Source organism: Papio anubis, chromosome 4, assembly GCF_008728515.1.
Source record: "Papio anubis isolate 15944 chromosome 4, Panubis1.0, whole genome shotgun sequence".
Lineage (NCBI taxonomy): Eukaryota > Metazoa > Chordata > Mammalia > Primates > Cercopithecidae > Papio > Papio anubis.
In genome coordinates this window covers 16,684,279-16,710,572 of record NC_044979.1, presented here as the reverse complement: position 1 = coordinate 16,710,572, position 26,294 = coordinate 16,684,279, and the positions used below count along the sequence as shown (strand labels likewise).

At 40.5% G+C, this 26,294-nt stretch overlaps 2 protein-coding genes and 1 long non-coding RNA gene across 3 annotated transcripts in view; 2 read left to right on the top strand and 1 right to left on the bottom strand.

Moving 5' to 3' along the window:
• Window positions 1-5,276: 5,276 nt before the first annotated feature.
• On the bottom strand, window positions 5,277-9,769 carry TAS2R38 (taste 2 receptor member 38). The gene has a single exon (XM_003896706.5). It carries the CDS (start codon window positions 8,953-8,955, stop codon window positions 7,954-7,956), a length of 1,002 nt encoding a protein of 333 aa, XP_003896755.1. The 5' UTR covers window positions 8,956-9,769; the 3' UTR covers window positions 5,277-7,953.
• Window positions 9,770-14,476: 4,707 nt separating this feature from the next.
• LOC116274457 lies at window positions 14,477-21,437 on the top strand. Its single transcript, XR_004183102.1, has 4 exons — window positions 14,477-14,736; window positions 18,368-18,506; window positions 20,927-20,998; window positions 21,329-21,437. It is a non-coding gene; the product is annotated as an uncharacterized LOC116274457 (long non-coding RNA).
• Window positions 21,438-22,672: 1,235 nt separating this feature from the next.
• The window catches only part of MGAM (maltase-glucoamylase), a 145,584-nt gene continuing 141,962 nt past the window's right edge, over window positions 22,673-26,294 (top strand). The window contains 1 exon segment of the mRNA XM_031664961.1: window positions 22,673-23,863. The gene's annotated coding sequence lies outside the window, so the exon portion shown is untranslated.

The window sequence follows — 26,294 nt, the reverse complement described above, 5'->3', positions numbered from 1 at the left end:
GTCACTGATGGACATTTGGATTGATTCCAAGTCTTTGCTATTGTGAATAGTGCCACAATAAACATACGTGTGCATGTGTCTTTATAGCAGCATGATTTATAATCCTTTGGGTATATACCCAGTAATGGGATGGCTGGGTCATATGGTACATCTAGTTCTAGATCCTTGAGGAATCGCCATACTGTTTTCTATGTATACGATCATCAGCAAACAGTGACAGTTTGACTTCCTCTTTGCCAATTTAGATGCCCCTTATTTTTTTCTCTTTGATTGCTCTGGCTTGAACTTCTAGTACCATGTTGAATAGAAGTGGTGAAAGTGGGCATCTTTGACTTGTTATAGTTCTCAGAGGAAATCCTTTCAACTTTTCCCCATTTAGTATAATGTTGGCTGTGGGTTTGTCATAGGTGGCTTTTATGACCTTAAGGTAGTCCCTTCTATGCTGATTTTGTTGAGGGTTTTAATCATTATAATTTTGATTTGCATTTTCCCACTGATTTATGATGTCAAACATCTTTTCATGTGTTTATTGGCCATTTGTGTATCTTCTTTGGAGAAATGTCCATTTAAGTCCTTTGCCCCCCCCCACCCCCCTTTTTTTGGAATGAAGCAGCAAAAGCAAAGATGTATTGAAAATGAAAATATACTCCACAGTGCGGGAGCAGGCCCAAGCAGCGGGCTCCAGGGCCCAATACAGAATCTTCTCAGGTCCAAATACCTGCTAGAGGTTTGTGTTTCCACCTTCAGAGTGGCTAGGCCCTGGGAGGGTCCACAGATGATATCTGGGAGCCAGGGATTGAAGTAAGAAACCTTAGAAATTTACCTGGTGTCCCAGTCTACTGAAGCTAAGCTGGCACTCGAACCACAAGACAAAGTTCTTCCCATTCTTCTCTGCCCTTTCCCCAGGCAGAGGAGCCTCTCTTTGTGGCCACCACCATCACGGTTCCACAGGGAGCTCTGCCAGGCCTCCACTGATGTTCACTTAAAGATTAAGAGCTCTTCAGTCAGCTTGCGATGAATGCTGCCAGGCCTAGAGCTCATTCTTCAAGGTAGTGGATTTCCCTCCAGCCCAGGACAGACTCAGAAATACTGACCAAGAGCCTAGGCCTGGATTCAGGGACCCCAAGATCCTGCTTGGTGCTCTAACCTACTGTGGCTAAATTGGGACCTAAGGTGGAAGACAAAGCCCCATTTTCTTTTCCTCTTGCTTTTCTCAAACAGAAGGGAGTCTTTCACCATAACCACCACAGCTGGAGATGTGCTGGATCACATCCAAAGCCAACATGTCTCAGAGCCCAAACTGCAGCATATTACGTGGATATCACTGTTGGTTATTCAGGGCCCAGGGTCTCTTTAGTCTGTAGGTGATGCATCCTGCCAGGTCTCCACTTTGACAGGGCAGCACTGAGTTCAATGTACAGTCTCTCAATCACTGCACTCTCCCTATGCCAAAGAAATGGACTCTCCACATTGTGTGGTTGCTTCCAGGGTGTGTGGGCAGGGTGGCACAAACACTCTCTTAGCCACTCTGACCTAGGTCACGTGAACCCAAGTCCACAGGCTCTGAGCGTAGCCTAGCACTAAGATTTGACTAGGAATTGCAATCCTTGTGGCCCAATCTGCCCCTCAAGTTTACTTAGAGCCCTAGAGCACTCCATCTTGTTCTGGCCACTGGGATAGGCAATTCCCTTCTGGCTAGGACCAGTTCAAATGCTCCCTCCAGGGACAGATGTCAGCTGAGTTTCACCTGGTTCTGCTTTCTGCTGTGACAGGGCAGCACTGAGTTCAATGTAAAGCCTCATACCTGCTGTGCCCTCCCTCAAGCACACAGATTCTCCATGCCATGTGGCTGTTGCCAAGGGATGGGGAGGGGTATAGGCTTATATTCAGCCACCTTGCTCCATCCCTTCCTCTTTCCTTTTCTAAACTAATAATTCTTTAAATAAATTAGTCTTCTTCTTTTTTTTTTAACGGAGTCTTACTCTGTCACCCCGGCTGGAGTTCAGTGGTGTCATCTTGGCTCACTGCAGCCTCCGCCTCCCAGGTTCAAGCAATTCTCCTGCCTCAGCCTCCCTAGTAACTGGAATGACAGGTGCATGCCACAATGCCCGGCTAATTTTTGTATTTTTAGTAGAGACAGGGTTTCACCATGTTGGCCAGGCTGGTCTCCAACTCCTGACCTCAAGTGATCCACCTGCCTCCGCCTCCCAAAGTGCTAGGATTACAGGCGCTTAAAAATGAGCCACCGTGCCCAGCCTAAATTAGTCTTTTAAATTATGTACAAAACAAAACGTGGAGTTACAAACCAAAGTTACAATAAAACTAGCTTTTAGACTCATAATTTTTAAGTGTATTAGTCCCTTTAATCATGTAGAGAACAAAAAGTGGAGTTACAAAGTGTTGTTACTAACTTACGCTAGCTTTTATTAACTGCCCATGTAGCTTTATTAAGCTCTTTTTTTTTTTTTTCATACAGCTTTGAATTCCTATCTAGTGCTGTTTTGTTTCACCTTGCAGGGGCTCCCTTAAGCACTTCTTGCAGAGCAGATCTGCTGGTAATGAACTCTATCAGATTTTCTTTGTCTGAAAATGTCTTAATTTCTTCCTCACATTCGAAGGACAGTTTATTGAATACAGGATGACTGACAGTGTTGTTTTTAGCACTTTGAATATATTGGTCCAGTGCCTTTCTCTTAAGAGACATGTTTGAAAAATAAAGAGATATTTGAAAGTAGTAGGATAGAAAAATTAACCAGGTGATATAGTTTGGATGTTGTTCTCTCTAAATCTCATGTTGAAATGTAATCCTTAATGTTGGAGGTGGGGCCTGATGGATTGTGTTTAAACTATGAGGGCAGATTTCTTGTGGCTTTGTGGTTTCCTTACGATAGTGAGTGAGTTCTCATGAGATCTGGATGTTTAAAAGTGTAGTGCATCTCCCTTCCCCTCTCTCTCTTGCTCCGGCTCTTGCCATGTGAGATGCCTACTCCCCCTTCAGTTTCCATCATGACTGTAAACTTCCTGAGGCCTCACCAGAAACAGATGCTGTTGCTGTGCTTTCTGTACAGCTTGCAGAACCATGAGCCAATTAAACCTCTTTTCTTATAAATTACCCAGCCTCAGATATTTGTTTACAGCAATGCAAGAATGACCTAACACACCAAGAAAACGAAAAGCATGTGAAAGCTAGAGTGACTATTTTAATATCAAAGTGAACTTCAAGGCAAGTATTATAAGAGATAAAATATTATGAGAGATAAAGGTAATTGTAAATTATTTTATAATTGTAAAATTATAAAAGGATAAATTCATCAAATACACATAGCAATTATAAACATGTAAGAATTTAATATCAGAGCTTCAAAAAGGATGAAGCAAACACTGACAGGACTACAGAGAGAAGTAGACAAATCCATAATTGTGGTGAAAGATTTTTACACTTCTCTCTCATTATTTGAGATTAAAATGAGACAAAGAGTCAGAAGGTAGAAGATCTAAATAACACTATCAAGCACCTTGACCTAATTGATAGTTATGGGGCACTACATTCAACAACAGCATATCTTTTTCAAATATACATGAATTATTCACAAAGATACACAATATGCTGGGCCATAAAGTAAGTCTCAATAAATTTCAAAAGATTGAAATATTACAGAATATGTTTTCTGATGGCAATAGAATTAAATTAGAAATTAGAACCAATAAAGTATCTAGCGAAGTCCCAAATTCTTGGAAATTAAACAATGCAATTCTACATAAAACATTGGTTAAACCACAAATGTAAAGTATAATTAGATAAAAGTTCAAACTGAACTTAAAAATGAAAATGCAACATATCAAAATTTGTGTGATGCAGCAAAGAAGTGTTGAGCAGGAAACGTAAAGCTTAAATGTTTATATTAGAACAAAAAAAGTTAAATTATTGATCAAATTCTCTGCCTTAAAAAGCTAAAACAGGAAGAGAAATTAAACCAAAGAAATAATAAATAATAGAACATAAATAGGAAGAAGTAAAAGAAGTAGAGAAAATCAGATGAAACCAAATGATGGTTGCTTGTAAACATCAACAAGTTGATGAATCACTGGCTAGAATGATAAATAAAAAGAGACAACAAAGTAATCAAAACTGAGAATGAGGGAATAGAAAACCATCTACTATAGACATTCTGATCAAATTTATGGCAAAAAGTTAAAAACTTAGATAAAATGGACAAACTCCTTAAAATATGAAACTAAAATAGACACAAGAAGAAATAGAAAATCTTAATAGTACTATATCTATTAAATAGGTTGTAATTACTTTGAAAAAAGCAAACCTTCATGAATAAAAAACTTCAGGTCCAAATGGTTTCTCTGGTGAATCATATCAAATATTTAGAGAAGAAATAATACCAATCTTACACGAAGTTTTAAGAAAATAAAGATGGAGGAAATGTTTTCTAACTTGTTTCATTAGGCCAGAATAACCTTGTCACTAAATCTTGACAAATATATGTAATTAAATAAAGAAAACAGAAAAATAGAGGTTGGTATTCCACATAAACATATATACAAAGATCCTTAACAATATATTAGCAAATAAAGTAGAGCAACATATAAAGAGAATAATACACTATGACTAAGTGAGGCTTATACCAGGAATGCAGAGTTTATTTAACATTCAAAGATTAATCAGTGTAATTCACCATGTTAATAAAATGGAGAAGAAAAACTGTAGAATCATCTCAATAAATACAAAAATTTTTAAAATAAAATTCAAGACTCATTAGTGGTAAAAATTGTTAGCAAAGTAGGAATACAAATGGGCTTTTTACATCTGACAAAGGGAATCTAAAAATGACCTACAGTTAACTTTATACCCAATGATGAAATAGTGAATATTTTCTTCCTAAAAACAGGAACAAGGCCAGCATGTGTATTCACATTAAATCTAATCAGCACTACACTGGAGATCCTAGCCAGTGAAATAAATTTTTAAAAAATAAATAAAGGGCATATGTATGGAGAAAGAAGAAATAAAAGTGTCTTTATTTGCTGATGACATGATTAAGTATAAAATTTCAAAGAATCTTCAAACAGCTACTAGAACCAATATATTAATTTGGTATAGTTGTCAGATAATGGTTAACATACAAAAATCAATTGTATTTTTACATGCTGGTAGTGAATAAAAATGTAAACAACTCTATATACAATAACATTATTAAATATTAAATACTTAAGAATAATTTTACCAAAAAATTATTTACACTAAAAATTACAAAACATTGTTCAGATAAAGACAAAAAATAAAGAGATATGTTTATAGACTTTCAGACAGAATATTTTTGAATATTTAAAAACTTACCAGTAATCTACCATAATCCAAATTGAGGTATTGGTTAAAGACTGGACAAATATATCACTGGAACACAACATAGAAACCAGAAGAAGATTCATGCATATATAGTTGTATGATTTTCAACAAGAGTTCAAGTCAATTAGAAAATAAAACTCTTCAACGAATGATATTGGCATACTTAGATAGACATATAAAAACAGTGAAGTTCAGCCCTACTTAATACTACACAAAAAAATTAATTCAAGATCAATTATAGTCCCAAACAAGTAAAAGCTATGAAAATTCTAGAGAAAATCATAGAGACTGTTTTTGCATGTCAGAGGCAGGCAGATATTCTTTATAGCAGACACAAAAAGCACAAGCATTGTAGAAAAAAATGACATTAGATTTTATTAAAGTCATCATTTGTGCTTATCAGCACACTATTAAAAAATAAAAAGGAAAACCACAGTCTGGGTCAAAATATTCACAACGCATATATCAGACAAAGGACTTGTATCCGTATATGTTATATATATGTATATTTTTCATATACATATATGTATGTATATATACACACACACACAAATCAATAAACTTCTACAAATCAATAATAAAAAGAATATAAAACAGTTGTGTATACATAGGAGTTGTATAAGAATACATATATGTATATTATCAGACATACACAAATGCTACACATCAATAAACTCTTATAAATCCGTAATAAAAAGATAACTCAATATTAAAATGGGCAGTTACTTTATAATAGAAAAAATACAAATAGCCAAGAAGCACACAAAATTGTTCTGCATATCATGAGTTGGAAGACAAATGCAATGGAAACTACAATGAGATACCATTTCATCCCCACTAGAATGGCCAAAATTAAAGAGACTGACAACACCAAATGTTGTTGAGAATGTGGAACAGCTCTCCTACATTATTGAGGGGAGCATAAAATGTTAGGATCACTTTGGAAAACTCTTTAACAGTTTTTATGAAGTTAAATGAATATAAATGTTTTAACATAGTAATTTCACTCCTAGGTATTTACTTGAGAAATGAACCTATGCCTACAAAGAAATGGATTCAAGAATGTGTATAGAAACTTTATTCACAGTAGCCCCACACTGTAGGCAATGCAAAATGTTCAGAAATAGTGAGTAAGTAAGCAAGCAGTGACTCATATAATATTATGGGTGAATCTCAGAAATACAATGTTAAAAATAAAGCCATACAAATAAACATACGAAAAGATGCTCCATCTCTACACCGACAGGGCATCTAGAAGAGTGGATCTCAACATTGGCTGCACCCTGAAATCACCTGAGGAGCATTAAAGAAAAAGAAGCCTCATTGTATCTCAAGATATTTGATTTTATTGGTCGTATTTGGCCTGGACATTGAGATTTTAAGAAAGCCCCTTAGATAATTTCAACGTGCAGCCAAGAGCAAGGACCGACGTCTTTGAGGGAATCCTGGGACAACTTCAGTGTCCACCAAGGAGAGGAAGCCAGATGAAGTTGCAAATTTGGTAGCCACTGGAGGTGAAGAAATGGCTAATTTTTGGAGGAAAACTGAGGTGAAGATTTGGATCTATTAAGACCAAGTGCCTGAGAGGAGGAAACAGTTCTCTGGCGCCACAGCTGGCAGAACTAAGAGCCTTGGTGGTGAGCTGCTACAACTGTGAAGCCTGTGAACTGTGAAGCCTATCAAGATTTAAATGTCTGGAATACCTTGTTTTCTCCTGAGTCTTTAAGTACTTGATTTGAGGAGCGCCTTCCTGGCTGGGTTCCTGTGCAGGAATACAGAGAATGCCAAATCTCCACAATATACCTTTCAGCTGGGCGATTTTGATAGGGCCCCCAACTAGAGAGACAAATACTTGGTACCAGGCAAAACACCATCTTCAAAGGCAAATTGGGCATAGCCAGAAAGTCCACACAAGGCACCTACTGGCATCCAGGTCACCTACTAGACAAATATCTGCTTCTCTTCCATCATTATAAAGTAGGTCAAAGTACATTTCTGAATCAGTGTATTTTCAGACAAAATACACTATTCTTTTGTGCCTCTTGAAGTTGAAGTTACGTGGTACCTCTTGAAGCTGAAATTATGACATAATTATCTAAGTTTGTCTTTGTTTCCATGAAAATTGTGGAGTTTGAAGAGGATTATACACTTATTGTAGTAGTGAGTATTTCCAAATATGATGCTAGCACCAGTTCTGAGAAGGAGGTTATCAGTCATGTTAAAAGTCAAACATATTTTCTTGGGATATAGATATTTCAGAAGAGGTGATTTCTCATGGTTTGATTCATACCAATAATAAGCTATAGTATATAAAGGATTTACACCAAATACCTCACCTAATTATTTTGTTCATTTTATCAAAACAAATCTAGGGTGCCACCAACATTATTCTTGCCTAGGCCATGTATAGTGCATAATTATTTTATTCATCTATAAGTTAGTTCATTGATACAAAGTGGAGAGACTTTCAGTTGTGTTTTACAGAAGAAATCGGAAGGCTTTGTGAGGAATCAGAGTTGTATTCCTGAGGAATCAGAGGCATATTCATGAAGACTCACAGGCGTATTAAGGAAGAGTTCATTTTATGTCCATTCTCAGCACAGTGTCCTGGAATCTGCCATGTGGTCGGCTCTTACCTTCAGGCTGCTCTGAGCCCAGAGCAGAATGGTTGTCACAGCTCTCCTCAACTTGGCATTGCCTGAGATCAGGACGGCTGCATGCCCAGAGGGACAAGCTGCCATTATCCCAACACAAACCATCACCCCTATTTTGTCATGCCACAGAATCAGTAGGGGCACTGAGATGAAGGCAGCACAGGATGATATCACAAAGAAGCAGAAAAAGGAGACAAGAGACTTGAGGGCTTTAATGTGGGCCTCCAGGCTGGGGTCACGAGAGTCTCTGGTATAGACCTTCATTGTCCTCATGTGCCTTCCCAGGGAGACAGTCAGCATCCCAGAAGAAACCAGAAACAATAGGAAAGGAGGGACAGACCACAGATAGCAGAAGAGAAAGGAATAAAATAAGTTGAGATCTTTAATCTGCCAGTTGAGCCTTGTATTGTTATTCATGAATAGCACAGTTGTGACTGTGAAGTGAAGTCTGCCAAAAAAGCACCAAACACAGAGGACAGTGCAGATGCAGGAGCAAAGAATAATACCCAGAAGCATCTGGGAGATCTTCCTGGAGACCCAGCTTGCCAAGCAGATCAGGAAGGTGTGAGAGAAATGGATGAGCTTGGAGCAGTAGAGCAGGCTGAGGCAGGCGGCAAGCCAGAGGTTGGCTTGGTTTGCAATCATCCATAGCATGAGGATGACTTGGTAGCTGTGGTTCAGTGGTTCACTCAACTTCTGGAAGTGGGTAAGCTGGATAGCACTCAGGAAGAGCAGTCCATGCAGGAAAAGCCGGCTGATGCTGAGACACAGAAGCACACAATCACTGTTGCTCAGTGGCTGCCTCTTCACTACGTCCCAAAAATTCACCAAGGATATGAAGGCGTTGGTCAGAAACCCCACTGCAAACTCCAGGACTGAAATGAACAGAAATGTGCTCCTGACTTCATAGGACACAGTGCAGATGTGAGTTAGAGTCAACATGATGTCACTTCTCTAATTGGCTATTCTACTTCTCTTCTCTAGTTGGCTAATCTTCTCTAGTTGGCTACTCTAAAGACCTAGTTGCCACCCAGTGGAGAGAGGTAAATGTACGTTCCCAGCCAGGACCTTTCCTTCACAAAGCATCCAGTTCTTTGCCTAGATCTATCCCAAAGCAAGAGCATCAAAAGTTCTGGCAGGAAACTTAGAGGGATGTTGTTTCTCTAGAACATCTCTTGGATACATATAAGAGCTTATCATACGGTGGAAGGCTGATGGTTCTACCTCTTGGGTGATGCAAGATTAATACATCCAGGTGTTCCTGTACAACCGCCTCCCCAGAAGGCCACAGCACAGCATCAGGGATGCAAACAAAACAGAGCCTCAACTTCCCAAATCCAGTTTTGCATGCCCATCTGGACCTGTGAGGGTAGAGAAGAGAACAGGATTTGCTTATGGGTTTTGAGAAAACCCGCAGCAGGCAAAGCAGATATTCTTGGTGATCTAAGGTTTGAAATAGAGTCTCTTTTCATTTGCATTCCTTCTCTCACCTGTGAAGTAATGACTTATCACAGACTGTGTTTTTAATATAGACAAACGCATGGTTCCTTTCCATGTGTCAGTGTATGACTGCAGTTTTATTTGCTGTTGCCAAAGGTTTCATGCAATCATCATTATTATGCCAGGCACTGTGCTTGGCAAGGAGAGTATTAACATGAACAAGACTAGCACTGTGTCATGAAGGGAGAGGAAAGGGGGCATAGCTGGTTCAGATTAGTATTATTTTTATTTTTTTAATTAATATACTTTAAGTTCTGGGGTACATGTGCAGAACATGCAGGTTTGTTACATAGGCATACACGTGTCATGGCGGTTTGCTGCACCCATCAACCCGTTATCTACATTAGGTATTTCTCCTAATGCTGTCCTTCCTCTTGCCCCCCACCCCCTGACAGGCCCTGGTGTGTGATGTTCCCCTCTCTGTGTCCATGTGTTCTCATTGTTCAACTGCTACTTATGAGTGAGAACATGTGGCGTTTGGTTTTCTGTTCTTGTTTTAGTTTGCTGAGAATGATGGTTTCCAGCTTCACCCATGTCCCTGCAAAGGACATGAACTCATCCTTTTTTATGGCTGCATAGTATTCCATGGTGTATATATGCCACATTTTCTTTATCCAGTCTGTCATTGATGCGTATTTGGGTTGCTTCCAAGTCTTAGCTATTGTGAACAGTGCTGGCTTGAATTATTACAGGAGCCTTTTAACTGTTCTTTCTGTTTCCCAATTCCCTTACTCTATTTTCCACAAAGCAACAGTAGCAGTCTTGACAAGATATAACTTAGAGCCTGTCATTCCCCTGTTTAAACCTTTCAGGGCCTTTAAACTCCCTCACTGTTGTTAAAAGAAAAACCTTATCCAAATTAAGTTTAACAGAGTTTAGTTGAGCAAAGAACAATTGATGAATTGGGCAGCCTTCAGAGCCAGAGTAGGCACAGAGACTCCAACACAGCCACGTGGTGGAAGATTCAGGAACAGAGAAAGGAAAGTGAGGTACAGAAAACAGAAGTAAGGTACAGAAACAGCAGGATTGCTTACAGCTCGGCATCAGCCATATTTGAACACAGTTTGAATAGTTGGCCACCACTGATTGGTCAAAATTGGGTGATTGGCACAAGAGTAGGCTATGGTCTGTTTACAACTCCATTTATGTTACAGTTCACAATGTACAGAGAAATGTTTAGGCTGAACTTAAAATATGTAGTAAGGTAGCTTTAGGCTAAGCTGGATTTAACACTATAAAAAACTAAGTTCCTACAGTGGCCTACAGGTCTCATATAATCAGAGCCTCTGTTCCTGCTCAGATGTCATCTTCGTCTCTGTTTCCATACCAGCCTCATGGACCTTGTTCCTGTTCTGTGAATTCACCAAGCACCCTCCTACCACAGAACCATTGAACTTGTACTTTTCATTCCCTGAATTATTTTTCCTCTATGTCCTCCCGAGTCCCACTTTATTTTTAAAAGATCTCCTCTTAAAAGTCATCTTATTAGACTTTCCCTATGAATTGTATCCCTTGCCCTATATTAGGTGCATACTATAATACTTAACCTGTTTTGTATTTCTGCATATATTCAGTTATTTATTGTCTATACCCACCACCCCCCACTAAAAATATAAGCTTCATGAGGGTATTTATTACTTAACATGTATTTTTGAATGAATGAAATTTTTGTAAACGAAACATTTAGTAGTCTATAGCATCCCCACGTTATATTTATAACATAATGTTGTATTATATATATATATATTTTTTTGAGATGGAGTCTCGCTGTGTCTCCCAGGCTGGAGTGCAGTGGCGTGATCTCGGCTCACTGCAAGCTCCGCCTCCCGGGTTCACGCCATTCTCCCGCCTCAGCCTCCCAAGTAGCTGGGACTACAGGCGCCCACCACCACGCCCAGCTAGTTTTTTGTATTTTTAGTAGAGACGGGGTTTCACCATGTTAGCCAGGATAGTCTCGATCTCCTGACCTCGTGATCCACCCGCCTCGGCCTCCCAGAGTGCTGGGATTACAGGCTTGAGCCACCGCGCCCGGCCGTTGTATTATATTTTTAACGTTCCAGGAATTATATTATAACATATATGTCTATAATTTCTGAAGTCTAGCTTTTTCCCCTTTTAAACATTTTCAAATATTTGTTGAGCTCTGGCCTTCCAATATTTCTAACTCTCCTTCATTTCTAAAGGAATTGGATGGATTTCATGATCACATCTATAAGCTTTGGAAAAATTCAGGCTAGTTACTCAGTGGAGATTGGAGAACGGATTATTTAGAGACTGGTTGTTATTTTCCAACGTTTCCTCCCACTCTGGTGCTTCTTTCCCATTTTTATAAATGCTATGACTTTTCCAGTTCTTTTATGATTGCTCTTCACGTTTCACTCACTCATACTGGGGAACGAGTGAAGATGGAAGGAGAGGAGCAGTTGAGTGGCTCTGCCTTGGCTTGCTATCTCTTGTGTGATAACATCTTCTCTAAGAAGTGGAGCTTGCTCTGCCTAGTGCTTTGCTGGCCCCCTCAACTTACTCTTTATACACAGCCACACTTTGGGCATCCTACTTTCTCTAAGTGTGCTCCCAGCTTAGAGGCAAAGGCTTGTGTTGAGTGTGGGCTTTGGATCCAGGCCACCTTGAGTTAAGGTCTGGCTCTCCTGCTTACTCACTGTGTGATCTTGACAAGTGATCGAACTCTTTCCATTCATCTCAGATGAAATGGAGATGATCAAAATAATGCACACCTCAGAGGGATGCAAGGATTACCTAACTTAACACACGTGATGTGCTTGGAATTGTGACTGGCACATGATGGCCCAATCAATAAATGTTAGTTATTATTACCACTGTTCTAATGTGTTGCTCTTGATATTCCTCACCCAGTCCTCTTTTTTGCATATTCATTTAAAATACTCCTTTAATCCTTCAAGAGTTATTGGTGCTGCCCTGTTGGTGTTTTTAGATGCTTCTCTTTGTGTTTTTTATGTTTTCTTTTTTTATGTTTTTTTTATGTTTTGACTAAAGCTCCTTATGTATTATTAGTAGTGACATAAGTCAGTGATTACTAAAGATGTTCACTCTTGTTTTATTCTGAACTGTTCATATACAGATATTTATATAGTCCTTATTTGTGTATCATGATGTTGCAATTGTATTTAATTAATTGTGTTTGTGACCACTTCATTTGGGTCATTCATGCTTACAGAGTGTCAAACACAGACAGAGTTCTGCACTTTCAACTTAAGCTAATTTTCTCCTTGTCTTCACCACACCAGGTGGCAGTATTGCACTAAAGGTGTTTAGAAAAGATGTTTGCCTCCCTAAAAAGTCTAGGTAGAAACTCGCTCCACTGCACAAGCAGAGATATATAACTGTACAGTTAGAGCCATTTATATTAAGATTATAACCTTTTATTAAAAAAATAAAGTTCTTTATTTCTAGGAACACCAGATCCAGCCTTAATTTTTCAGTAATCGAGACCACCCTGGTTAACACGGTGAAAACCCCGTCTCTACTAAAAATACAAAAAAATTAGCCGGGCGTGGTGGTGGGCACCTGTAGTGCCAGCTACTCGGGAGGCTGAGGCAGGAGAATGGTATGAACCTGGAAGTCAGAGCTTGCAGTGAGCTGAGATTGTGCCACTGCACTCCAGCCTGGGAGACAGAGTGAGACTCTGTCTCAAAAATAAATAAATAAATAAAAAATAAAATAAAAATTTCAATAATCAAGGGCTCTTTCAGAGAAAGGTAACACAAACCTTCATTTATACTTCCCCTCCATTTGACTTATGTACACGCATTGTTTGGAATTATCTAAATAATCTCTTTTGTAGATAGTCCTTAGCAATTGGCTATTTTTTGAAAAATGGTTTACTCAGGAAAATAAAAACAGTAAAGTCAACTGCAATGCCAGTAATAGCAGTGGTAGGCACATGAAAGCTCCTTATTTGTTATTAGTAGTGATGTAAGTCAGTGATCACATCTTTATCAGATGTAATAAAAAAAATCTTAGTCCCTGAATTTTGCAACTAAACAGATGTTAAAAATTCTTAACCTATATAAATTTGTGTTTAGACTTTTGCTGCCATTTATTTTTGGAGATTGGAATTCCATTCTTTGGATTGATTTTAAAAAATTGGTCTTCGTTAGCTTGACAGAAGAACACTATTATTAGTAATATCAAACTTCATTCCCTTAAAATACCTTGCTTAGATGTTTCCAATGACTAGAGAAATGGACATACCAATATATGTTTATTAAGAACAAAATATATTCCAGTTGTAATGGGCACTGAGGACACACTGGTGAACAAAGGGTATTAGAGGAACTGAAAGAGCACAGCTTAAAGCCGTAAAAGTAAAGCCATAAAGCTTAAAGTAAGTCATACCTTACTTTAGAGGAAAACCACCACTAGATGACTTCAGATAGCAGAGTTAACTGAAAGAAACAATGTTGGGGGAGAGACTACGGACCGGAAACAGACAATTGGGGTAGTGTCAATAGGAAACACTGGCAGTGGCCATCGTCAACAGCACTCAAGACAGATGAAATGGCACCTAGGAAGTCGATGAGGCAGGAAGGAGCTCGGTGCTTTCACGGGGAGACGGGAGGCCCACGTGGCTGGCTTGTAGCCACAGGTGAGACTGGAGGTGAGACTGGGCTCAGGGCCCGGCGACTTCTTCCACTACCGCGAGATTACAATATAAAGTAACCAGTGATTGGCTATCTCCCATTCTTCCCCCGTGATTGGCTACCTCCCGTTCTCCCCCCGCCCGAATTCCTAGAACAGCGAGACAGCTGGGAAAGAACAGACCTAGGAGGAGTCTCTGACCTCCAATCTCCCCAAATAATCAGGCAAAGCAATGGACTCCAGCTTTTCCAGGAAGTTCCAGCTCCCCTGTGACCGGGTCCTCCCCGATCGCTATTTAACAGCTCCCACCAGGTGGCGCCAGAACACCGCGAGGCCTGGAATTCCTGGCAGTCTCGCGGTGCATCCTCACCTCAGCCATTTAAATCTAGCAGTAATGTGGTCCCCTATCTCACGCAATGGAAATTTTAGACTCCACTTACTGCGTTATGATAGTCTGAATTTCCTTGAATCTTACAGTTGCCCTGCGAAGAATGTAATGATATTTTTATTGTACTGATGAGAAAGTGGTTTCAGGACGGTTAAACAGTTAAATATCTCGGCCAAGGGAACTAACCTACTGAGGAGCTGGGATTCCAACCACAGGTATTCTGATTTCACTTTTGGCGTTCCTTCCTACCCTTGCTTTGATAAGATGCCTGGTAACATTTGTTCCTACCTCAGCCCTATCTGAGCTTTTTTCTTTTTCTTGTTTTTTTGTTTTTTTGTTTGTTTGTTTGTTTGTTTTTCCGTGGGCAGGGGGAGTGCAATTGCTCTTGTGGACTCCTCAGGGCGATAGAGGGAGGCGGGTGATAGCTCATTCCATTCCCAGGAGAGAGAGAAAAATTGAGTCTGGATAGATTTATAGCTCAGGAGACCACTGTTCTGGTAAGGGAAAGGAGTAGGGGAAAATTTCGCTGCGCTGGTTGAAAGAACATGTCGATCTATGCAACAGGTTAACATAGCTATTCATAAGTTAGAGCATAAAAGGAAATTCCTCAGAATTTTTTCAGGTGGATCTGGGATGATGTCTTCCTTTACTCACTTCCTACAGGCTTCCTATGTCTTCTTTGCTTCCATTATACTTTGTTCATAGCACTATTGTAGCACTTACCATATGTATTGAAATATGTATTTGTGGCCGGGCGCGATGGCTCACGCCTGTAATCCCAGCGCTTTCGGAGGCCGAGGCGGGCAGATCACAGGGTCAGGAGATCAAGACCATCCTGCCTAACACGGTGAAACCCCATCTCTACTAAAAATACAAAATAAAATTAGCCAGATGTGGTAGTGGGCGCCTGTAGTCCCAGCTACTTGGGAGGCTGAGGCAGGAGAAGTGTGAACCCTAGAGGCAGAACTTGAAGTGAGCTGAGATCGCCCCACTGCACTCCAGCCTGGGCGATAGAGCAAAACTCCATCTCAAAAAAAAGTATTTATTTACGTGGGTATCCTCAATTATATTGAGTTCTTCAAGAGTAGGGATTATGTATTGTTCTTTTTTTACTCCTTATTGTATATGACAAGTAATTAGATTTTTGTTGGTTTATTTGGCCATTCACTTTAAATCCAAAGTAATGGTTTGACCAACCTTGCTTTCTTATGAATGTAGGTACGTTGGCTGTGCTTAAATCTAGGTGAATTCACTCCTGGGATTCTTTTTATATTTATTTCCTTTTATGAGACAGGGCCTCACTCTGTTGCCCAGGCTGGAGTGCAGTGGTGTGATCTCGGCTCACTACAACTTCTGCCTCACGGGATTAAGCCATCCTCCTGCCTCAGCCTCCAGAGTATCTGGGACTACAGGCGCACGCCTCTATGCCCAGCTAAGTTTTGTATTTTTTTGTAGAGACAGGGTTTCACCATGTTGCCCAGGCTGGTCTCAATCCCCTGAGCTCAAGCCATCTGCCCTACTCAGCCTCCCAAAGTGCTGGGATAACAGGCATGAGCCACCGCATCTGGCCTCCTGGGATTCTAACATGTTTTCTGCACAGAAGATCAAAGGCTGAATGTCTTTATAACCCATTATGTAGCCATTCAGGAGGGCACTCATCCTAAGAGAAGAAAAAATTAGGTAGTGAAATGATCCAGTAACAAAACTGAAGGCACCAAAGTGTAGGCAGGCTCTTGTTCGGGGGACATGGTGTTTGCTATGAGGACTTGTCCTCTGTTCCAGTCCTATGGACTCTGTCTGAATCCAAAGAACAATTCATTAAGTAGGCGCTTTTGGCTGCAAGCAGTAAAGATTCATTCAGGTGAGCTCCAGTAATATGGATTTTTATAAGCTATATCAATAATTCTCAAGGCTTAAGTTACCCCACACTAGGGAGATCAGGATCACCAGGGACTTGTTAGAAATGTAAGGCCCCTGACCTGTTGAATAAAAACCTCTGAAAGTGTTCATGACTCTGTGTTCTAACAAGCCATTCAGGTGATTCTGATGCACACTCATGTTTGACAACTACTGGGATATAACAGAGGATGATTTTCCAGGACTTCAGCAATGAGCCACACTTCACAGAGATTAAACATCACTTGGGTGCTGAAACTTTATTCAGGACCCATATTGGGTTTTTTGTTTTAGCAGTAGGAGTTAATTGCCATTCACCTGAATGCTCCACTGTAAGTGAGATTCAGACTCTTGTTAGAAATTGAAGAAGGCCTTTGATGGTTTTAGGTGGTATAGCGCCAAGAGTTCCAGTAATTCCCAAATCTAGCTCTGCCAGTTATTCCTGTTACCTGAGAAGAACAGCAGCAAAGGGGTGTAATGTGGGTATTACTCTTTTAAATGTGACAGCAGCACCCAACAGCTCTCGCTGCAGAGCCCTGGCATCAGTTGGGTTGAAGCAAGCAGTAGGCCTAGGTAGAATCCACACACCCAACTTGCCATTCTTTCCAGGGTAGTTACTACCAATTGCCTATGCATATTCTCCCCATTGTCAACGGAACTTCGGTGTTTATTAGGCATGTCAGTATTCCCAATTTAAAAGAACTGCAAATCTCATCCTTCTTTCAGATACAAATGTCCAAATGACACAAGAAAAAGTAATTGGATGGAATTTCTTAGAAAGCCCTTGTTGCATTTCCCTTTTTCTGTGCCTGAACTCGAATGTTATTGTTGGACTCTAACCATGAGGCAAAAGCCAAGAGAATCTCAAAGGCTTCACTCTGAAATCCTTGACGGCTGTAACTACACCAGCAACTACTCTTTTCCAGCCTTCTCATTATGTGATAGTGGGAAACTCTTATGTCCTTAAGCCACAATGCTTGGAACATTATTATCAGAAGCTGAATGCAATTACTAACTTATCCAATATTAAACCTATACCTTGGGACCAGAATGCGCAAGAGTGGAGAGAGGTAGAGAAGAAGTGGGAGGGAGAGAGGTAGAGAAGAAGTGGGAGGGAGAGAGGGAGAGAAGAAGTGTGGGGGGGAGAGAGAGAGAGAGAGAGAGAGATTACTTACCCAATTATTTGGAGAAAGAGAGAAAGAAGAGATAACTTACCTGCATGAAGGATCTTGGATCTAATTGCCCATCTAAGCATTCGAAGCCAAGGGTGGAATGGAGAGAAGGGCAGCCTGCTTCCTGTCTAGGTTTGCTTGTCAAGAAGAGGTAGGAAACAAGAAGTACAATAGAGGAAACCAAAGAAAAGATGTCTTTACTTTCTACATTTTAAGACATATTGTTTTTGTCCATATGTATTTGTTAAAGGGAGGTTGGCAGAGTGGTACTGGTATAAGGACATGTGGTTAAAGCTTTTCTCACACAGTTTTTATTTCTGTTTTTCTATTTTTTCATTTTGTTGTTGCTACTAATTGATCTTGCTAGCAATTCTTTCTGTGTCTTACACTGAGAAAGAGAATCTGAGTGGTTGAGTGGTGACAGAGTGGGATGCTTCCTGAGCTGTAGGCCAATTTAAGGATTGGCTGTCTTTGGGTTAGGTGCCCATCCCTGGTCCCAGCATCTTTAATGGCAGCATGGAACCTTGTGATTAGGGACATAAGATCACTTTTCTCAGCAGGGACCCGTGGGTGGGGATTCCTTTTGAGGGATCTCTGGACCCCTCTTAGAATTTTGTTTTGTTCACAAACATAAGCTAAGGGTGGGGAGGTTTTAAGTAAAAGCTGATAGAGTTGTAAGCCATTGGATGATAGCCCTTTTGTGCTTCTTCCTAGCAGATTTCACATAAGAGAACACTGTGCAGCATTGACACTTGGAGGGTTCTTTCTCTGTCTGCAGACACGGGAGCTCAAGCCGTACCCAGAGACAGTGTGGACATGGCGATTCCCAGAGAGCAGACCAGGAGGAGAGGGAGGTACCTGGAGGAAGGATGCTGAGCCAGAGAAGACGGCAAACATGATAGAGACCGTACATGGCTGTAAGACATTGTGAATTTAAGACATTTCCTACTGCATTCTTTTCACGTTTTTCCTTGGGGTAGGGGACTGAGGGGAAATATACCTACCAGTGGCTCATTATAGGGGAAAATTTCTGTAGAATTTAATGTTTGATGTTGAAAAACAATTGTGTACATTTGCATACTATTATATTGTACTACCACAATTTTAGCAATTCAAAATATTGATTGAAATTACTTATTCTTTTCCACAAATCTTGAACTAAAATGGAATTTCCAAAAAAATGCATTATGAATCTCTCAATATGCTACCACATACCTCCTATGGTATATGTACCCTCATCTAAAAAATAGAACTCAATGGAGATGCCAAACCCCATGGGGAGGGACTTTGTGGAGATTTGGAGGTCCTACAGTTGCAAGTGGTGGTAAAAGCCAGAAAAGTGCAGATAACAGGAGGATAACTTTTTGCTCATAGGGTAGACTATGATTAGACATTTTTGGTGGATATATTTATTTATACCGGACAATGGGAGGCAACCCGAGCCTGTCATAGCAGGGCTAGCAGGGACCATTTTGTCACATGGCACAGAAACTCACAGAAACTGGAAGTTAGGATAGTGGTGGTGCTGGTAGTTGTGGTGGTAGTCATAGGCATAGTAAAGGTAGTGTTTTGGTGAAGAAATAGGAGAATCACATGAAATTAAGTTGTACCCTGGCTTTCACAGAAATGAAAAGAATACTGGCAGTTAATGTCTCTGCTTTTCTTTTGGGTTTGAATGTTTTCTTTCTGCTACTCTCTACATGTATATCCCATTCTCTTTCAGACAAACAAGGATTTTCACTAAAACTAATTTCTGCATCTTAATAACATGCCGTAATCCCACAGACATAGTGCTCACTCAGTGCAGTATGATTCAGGCACCGTGTCTCAAATCCAAATTTTTGGGAGGGCAAATCCATCTGGACGAGGTCGGATCATCTGTCCAGCTGGTTCACTTGGCTGAGATCAGAGTATTAGGGTCATGTTGAGCTTCCCACACAGAAGTGGACCGTGCAGGTGTCAGCGAGGCACAGGGGAGGGGGCCATGGAGGAAATGATGGGGGTTTCTAGAACAAGATTTGAGCTTGAAGAGAAATAGCTATCTCTGAGGTGAGGATGGTAGAATTTGACAACTGATAGGATTTGAGGGATTCCTGTTTGGGAGTCTTGGTGGCAAATCCACTTTGAATTTGTTGAATGAATGAACAAACATTTAGTTTGAAAAAGCCATTTTCTGTATTTACTACTTTCAAACCCTACGAACATTGGATTCCTGGATTGAAATTAAATTAGTTTAATCAGTTTAATTAAATGAGTTTAACTCCACCACTATATGAGTGACCTTTAGCAGCTCATTTCTCTTAGTTTCTGTTTCCTCATTTATACATGGTCATTAAAAATACCTGCCCTATCTTAAAGGATTGTTGTAATCAATGAAATAGTACAGATTAAAGTACTCTGGGGCTGGGTGTGGTGGCTCATGCCTTTAATTTCAGCACTTTGGGAGGTCAAGGTGGGTGGATCACCTGAGGTCGGGAGTTCAAGACTGGCCAACATGGTGAAATACCATTGCTACTAAAAATACAAAGATTAGCCGGGCGTGGTGGTGCATGCCTGTAATCCCACTTACTCCGGAGGCTGAGGTGGAAGAATTGATTGAAACCAGGAGGAGGAGGTTACTGTGAGCCGAGATCACACCACTGCACTTCAGCACTTTAGCCTGGGTGACAGAGCAAGACTCTGTCTCAAAAAAAAAAAAAAAAAAAAAAATTAAAAGGTACTCTGAAAACTGCAAAGTGTCACACAAATGCAAAGTTTTTTTTTGTTTGTTTGTTTGTTTGTTTGTTTGTTTTGAGACAGTCTCACTCTGTCACCCAGGCTGGAGTGCAGTGGCGTGATCTCAGCTCACTGCAATCTCTGTCTCCCAAGTTCAAGCGATTCTCCTGCCTCAGCCTCCCGAGTAGCTGAGATTACAGGCACCTGCCACCATGCCTGGCTAATTTTTGTATCTTTAGTAGAGACAAGGTTTCACCAATGGCCAGGTTGGTCTCGAACACCTGACCTCAGGTGATCCACCCACTTCGGCCTCCCAAAGTGCTGGGATTATAGGCATGAGCCACCGTGCATGGCCAAATGTAAAGTTTTATGTGAATACTAGGTGATGTGTTATTCCTAAAATTCTCTCTGTACTCATACTTGTGTGTGCATGTGTTCTTGTCTGTGTTGGTGAAGAGGAAGGAGTAGAAGACAGTGTAAAGCTGCTAAATAATAGACATTTCACAAGACAAGGAAATGCTGTAATGTCCTGTGTACATTGTTTCTGCTCTTACCTTCCTCTGAACATTTCTGGGCAGAGAAATTACTCCTCCTCCAACCAACTCCTTTTTGCCCTTTGCAGGTAGCATGCGATGTTAAGGTCTTTTGTATAGGACGAAAGAAGGAAAGCAACTTGGCTGCAACAAAAACAGAGGTAAAAATTAATGTTTGTAGGCTCTGAAGACTGTGCGAAATCATTTTGATAGGTAGGGGGTGTAGATGCCATTCGCTTGTGAATGTGTGTGTGTGTGTGCGCGCACGCGCGCACATATGTGAAAGAAACAGAGAGGGGGGGAGAGAGAGAGAGAGAGAGAGAGAGAGTCTTGTAGTAATGGTTTTTCTCCATTGGCCTGTGGAATCAGTTCAGTGTGGGATGTGTTGACTGTTTCCTGTGGCTATTCCTAAGGGTTGAGGAACTGGAGGAGTAGTTCTTAACAGAATTTAAGCTAATGATACTGCTTGTTGGATGTTATTTCATTTTCAGAAAAGACTGGCTGAGGAGGGGTTGGGAAACTGACATTGGATGTCAGGTACTTATGTCAGCTTAGGCTCAAAGTAACATCATGAAGTACTCATGATCATCCCTGATTTCCAGATAAGGCAACTGAGCTTCAGAAAATTGAAATGATTGTCCAAGTTCTGCAGAAAGTAAGTAGAGGACCTCATATTTAAGCCCAGGCTAGTTTGATTTGAAACTCCATGTTCTTCCTTTTTTTTTTTTTTTTTTTTTATTAGAGACAGGGTCTTGCTGTGTTGCCCAGGATGGAGTGCAGTGGTGCTGTCATAGCTCTCTGCAGCCTCAATCTCCTGGGCTCAAGTGATCCTCTTGCTGTTGTATGGGGGCTGAGAATCCCTAAGGAGCATTCTCCAAATTTTCCAAAATTCCTCAATTTTTATGGAAAATTCCCCAAATTTTCAGATTAAATCATCTGAAAATTTAACATGAAAATACTCTCCAAGAAATGATTTATCTTGAATGAAATACTATGTTTGACAATTTCATACTAAAAGGATACTTTTAGGGATGCCTAATCCACCCACCGTTAATTACCAGTAAAATCCACACAGAAAAAATTATTATTTTCTACAAGGATTTTATTCCAGGAAGGGAGAACACAAAGTCATGTTCCATGTAGGAGGAGGAAGAATGCACACGGGGCCTCATCTGTCCCTTCTGGGCTCAGCATTCAGAATGGGCTCTTCATGTGACAGAGAGTTTGAGGCTTTGACAGAGAGTTTGAGGGAGCTCTGTGGGCAGGGACTTAAGGAGTGGCTAGCACTCCTCCGAGCACTTTGGGGAATGCACACCTATAAAACAGAGCAATATATTCTTGAATGCACTATTAAACTGGCATTGTAGTAAATAAAGAGTTTAGTAATCACAGGGCTGGCCAAACAAGAGCAGGGAAAAACTTCTCAATCCCATCTCCCCCAGGATTCAAAGGCTGAGGTTTGTAAAGGGTACTTTGGTGGGCATGGGGCTGGAGAACTTGTGTAATTGATTGGTGGGGAATGAAATCACAGGAGCACCTAAAACTGTCTTTGTGCAGCTGAGTCAGTTCCCGGGAGGGGTGTGTGTGTTGGGGGGGGCCTCAAGACTAGGTGGTGTCTCTTGGTCTACTGAAACGCTAACAAATGTCTAAAAGACCAATTATTTAGGTTTCACAATAGTGACTGATATGGTTAGGCTTTGTGTCCGAACCCAGATCTCATCTTGAATTGTAATCCCCATAATCCCCACGTGTCAAGGGAGGGACCAGGTGGGAGGTGATTGGATCATGGGGGTGGTTTCCCCCGTGTTGTTCTCTTGATAGTGAGTGAGTTCTCGCGAGATCTGATGGTTTTATAAAGCAGTTTTCGCTGCTCTTGCTCACTCTCTCTCTGGCATGCCACCATGTTAAGATGTGCCTGATTCTCCTTCCACCATGATTGTTTCCTGAGACCTCCCCGGCCTTGCGGAACTGTGAGTCAACTAAGCCTCTTTTCTTTATAAATTACCCAGTCTCAAGTATGTCTTTATAGCAGTGTGAAAACAGACCAATACAGTGATGTTATCTTTGGTAGTTGGGGAAGTTACACATTTTGTGACATTGGTTATGTGACTGGGGCAGTAAACAACTTACAGAAAACAAACTAAGCCATGGCGGGACATTGTTTATGCCTATTCTTTAGCAAAGTCCAAGCCCCTACCATAATTCCAACCTTGCCTTACGAATGTGGCTTTAAGCTCCAGGCAAGGAGGGGGATCATTTTCCCTTGACTCCAAGTTTAACTATAAACTAAATCCCTCTCATAGTTATGTTGGCCTTTGTAGTAGAATAAGCAAAAAGCCAACCCCCCCAAAAAAATCCCCCTGAAAACATAATTTAGCCTGGGAGGTTAGAAGCAAGATGGAGTCAGTCATGTTAGATTTCTCTTATTTATAATTCTGCAAAGGCAGTTCAAGAGTCACCAGACTGTTAAAGGATTTCCATACTGCAAACAAGCTTAAGGACACCCGAAAGAAGAAAGAAGAAAACTATTTTTAAAACATTTTTAAAACGACTTCCTTCCATCGCAATCATCAGATTGTGCTACTAAATGTCGATGAGTTCCTGAGAGATTCGGAGTCACTGCAAGATACCAGGGCTCTTTTGGAATACTGGGGTCATTTATTTTTTGCTCTTTATCATCTACAAATTGTGTCTGTGTTCTCTTACCAGACACACGGAGTGTCCTTACCACTGATTAAACTTTCAGTGCCTGGAGGGGATGGAGTGGGTCATGGGAGCTGACTTTTCCTTCCAAAAGTCGTAGGGATGTCCTTCTTAAAGCAAGACCACGATTACTAATTAACTAAAAATTCTGATCCTGGAAATAAAAGCTGGCCATTCATTTGCATTTGAAAGCCATTAACATTTTCTTGATAGGTCAGTAAATAGTTACCAGATCTTTGGTTGCTTTGGTGGACTGTGCTCCTCTGCTTTTATTGCTAAGCCATCCTTCAGACAGAGAGGGAGCGGCTGCAGGAGGTAATGAGGTATGTTTGTGAACCTTGGGTTCTTTTGTGGTTACAGATGTGTGTCTGCAAGTGTGTGTGAATTTGAGTTGGTCTCCTTTAGTCAAAATGCCCTTGTCAATTTGTTAAACACAGACAAAGATAAACAACACCAATAATAAATCAAAAATTATGCACATGCATACACATGGAACAAAATTCTCATTTATCTTTTTTTCTCAGTGTGTGTATATTTTTCTGAACTAAGGCCAGATCTATAAGCCTGATTGTGGTGAAACCTGTGTGTTTCTGTGTGAGGTGTGATGAATTATTTAATACTTAGGTTGAGGTAGCAGGCAGAAATTCTTTCAGATTCTGGAAATGAGGTGAGAGAAATGAATAAAAGGCGTTAGAATTTGGGAGTGAGATTAGAGCATTTCTCTCTGAAAGGATGTGGAGTTATGATTGAGAAAATGTAATTGGAGAACCAATTATAGTCAGAAAATTGAGAAATCTATCACTATGCTTATGGGTTTGGTACCTCTGTTGATCAAATACAGAATAATTTTAGGGAATAGACTGAGGGTGTGTGTAACAAACTGGGATGCATTTATGAGTTGGTATGCACTGGGGGTTAGGAGTGGTTTCCTGTGGAATCTGGAAGGAGGTCGTAAAGAGAAAGGTAGGGTATCTGTCCTGGCAGTCATGTGTGGAGTAGAATGGGAGTGCCCGTGGGAAGAGGAGAAGGTGATAAATTGTTTTTGGCCCTCCCTGGTAAAACTTAAAATAAAAAAAAATTGGATCCTTACTAGTTGCCAGAGTCTAGCTAGACACATGCAGGCATTTCTTTTCTGACTGGTTACAGAGGTGGGAAGGGAGAGTTACTCTTGGGGGAGAGAAAGAAATTGAGACTAATCCCCATGGGTCTCCCTGAAAAAGGATATCAGTAGGTTCTTGTTGCAGAATCTAATCAGTGGCTTTGCTGGGCAAGGAGGACCTCCCAGTGTCCAAACTGTCTACAGTCTGTGTCCTGGTGTGGGACAATAAGTGTATGTCTGCAGGTGTGCCAAGAGGGGGTGAGATGGAGGGGGTCTTTGGTTTGTTGTGCTGGTAGGACCCTGTGCTACCAGGGATCAAATGAAGTGCTACGCTAAATTTAAGACAGCTCATTGCTGTTTCACTCACACTTTGACAAGATGCCAATGATCATTTTTTATTATCAGGAATTCCCTCACCAATAAATTTTAATGAGCTAATAAAATTACTATAAAAATTGTTCTGTAAGCAGGGAATGGAACTAGAATAAGAAATTTTCCATTTAAAATTGGTTCAGGTGGCAGCTGTGGAATGTGATGAGAAATATAAGCCTTCGCACACTCTGTTGCCAGGCTTGAGGAGGAGTTAGCTGTCTCCTAGAGATGATCCCTTTGCAGTTCAGATGGGGAAACTGAGACCCAGAGGGGTTAAGTTGTTTTTCCAAGGTCACACAGCAGGCTAGGGTAAGAGCTGACTCTTAGATCTCTCACTTTGGATGTGACCAGACTTGCAAGAAAAAAGCCATTCATTAGCTACCTTATCCCTTCCCACTCACCAAGCAGCTGGGAAAGGATGACCCAACCTACTAATATTGCCCAGCATTTTTGATGAATAGCTGTGGCTTGCTGGGGTCCTCTTTGCAAGTTGTTCTTGGTCTATCTACAATGAATCCTCTTTTCTACTAGATCTCATGCCTTGTGTTAGCAAAGGATTTTAAAAGAATGGCTTAGACCTCCATGTACACATCAAACACTGGCCATAATGCCGAAAAGAGGACAAATAACTAGTTTTTCCAAATTAATTTAGATAGCCATTTTAGTAATTTGGGCCCCCATGTGATTTGTCTACTTTGCCTAAAGCACTATGACAGTACCAGGACAATGAGCTTTGACAATTACTCATATACTAAATAATTCAAGAAGAAAAAAAATTCTATTGCTTTTGCATAATGTATATATATATTAATAATAATTTTTTAAAATTTTACTTTAAATTCTGGGATACATGTGCAGAACGTGCAGGTCTGTTACATGGGTATACATGTACCATGGTGGTTTGCTGTACCTATCAACCCATCATCTAGGTCTTAAGCCCCACATGCATTGCGTATTTGTCATAATTCTCTCCATCGCCTAGTCCCCCATCCCCTGACAGGCCCCGGTGTGTGATGTTCCCCTCCCCATGTCCATGTGTTCTCATTGTTCAACTCCCACTTATGAGTGAGAACATGTAGTATTTGGTTTTCTGTTCCTGTGTTAGTTTGCTGAGAATGATGGCTTCCAGTTTCATCTATGTCCCTGCAAAGGACATGAACCCATTCTTTTATATGACTGCATAGTATTCCATGGTGTATATGTGCCACATTTTCTTTATTCAGTTTATTATTGATGGGCATTTGGGTTGGTTCCCAGTCTTTGCTATTGTAAATAGTGCTGCA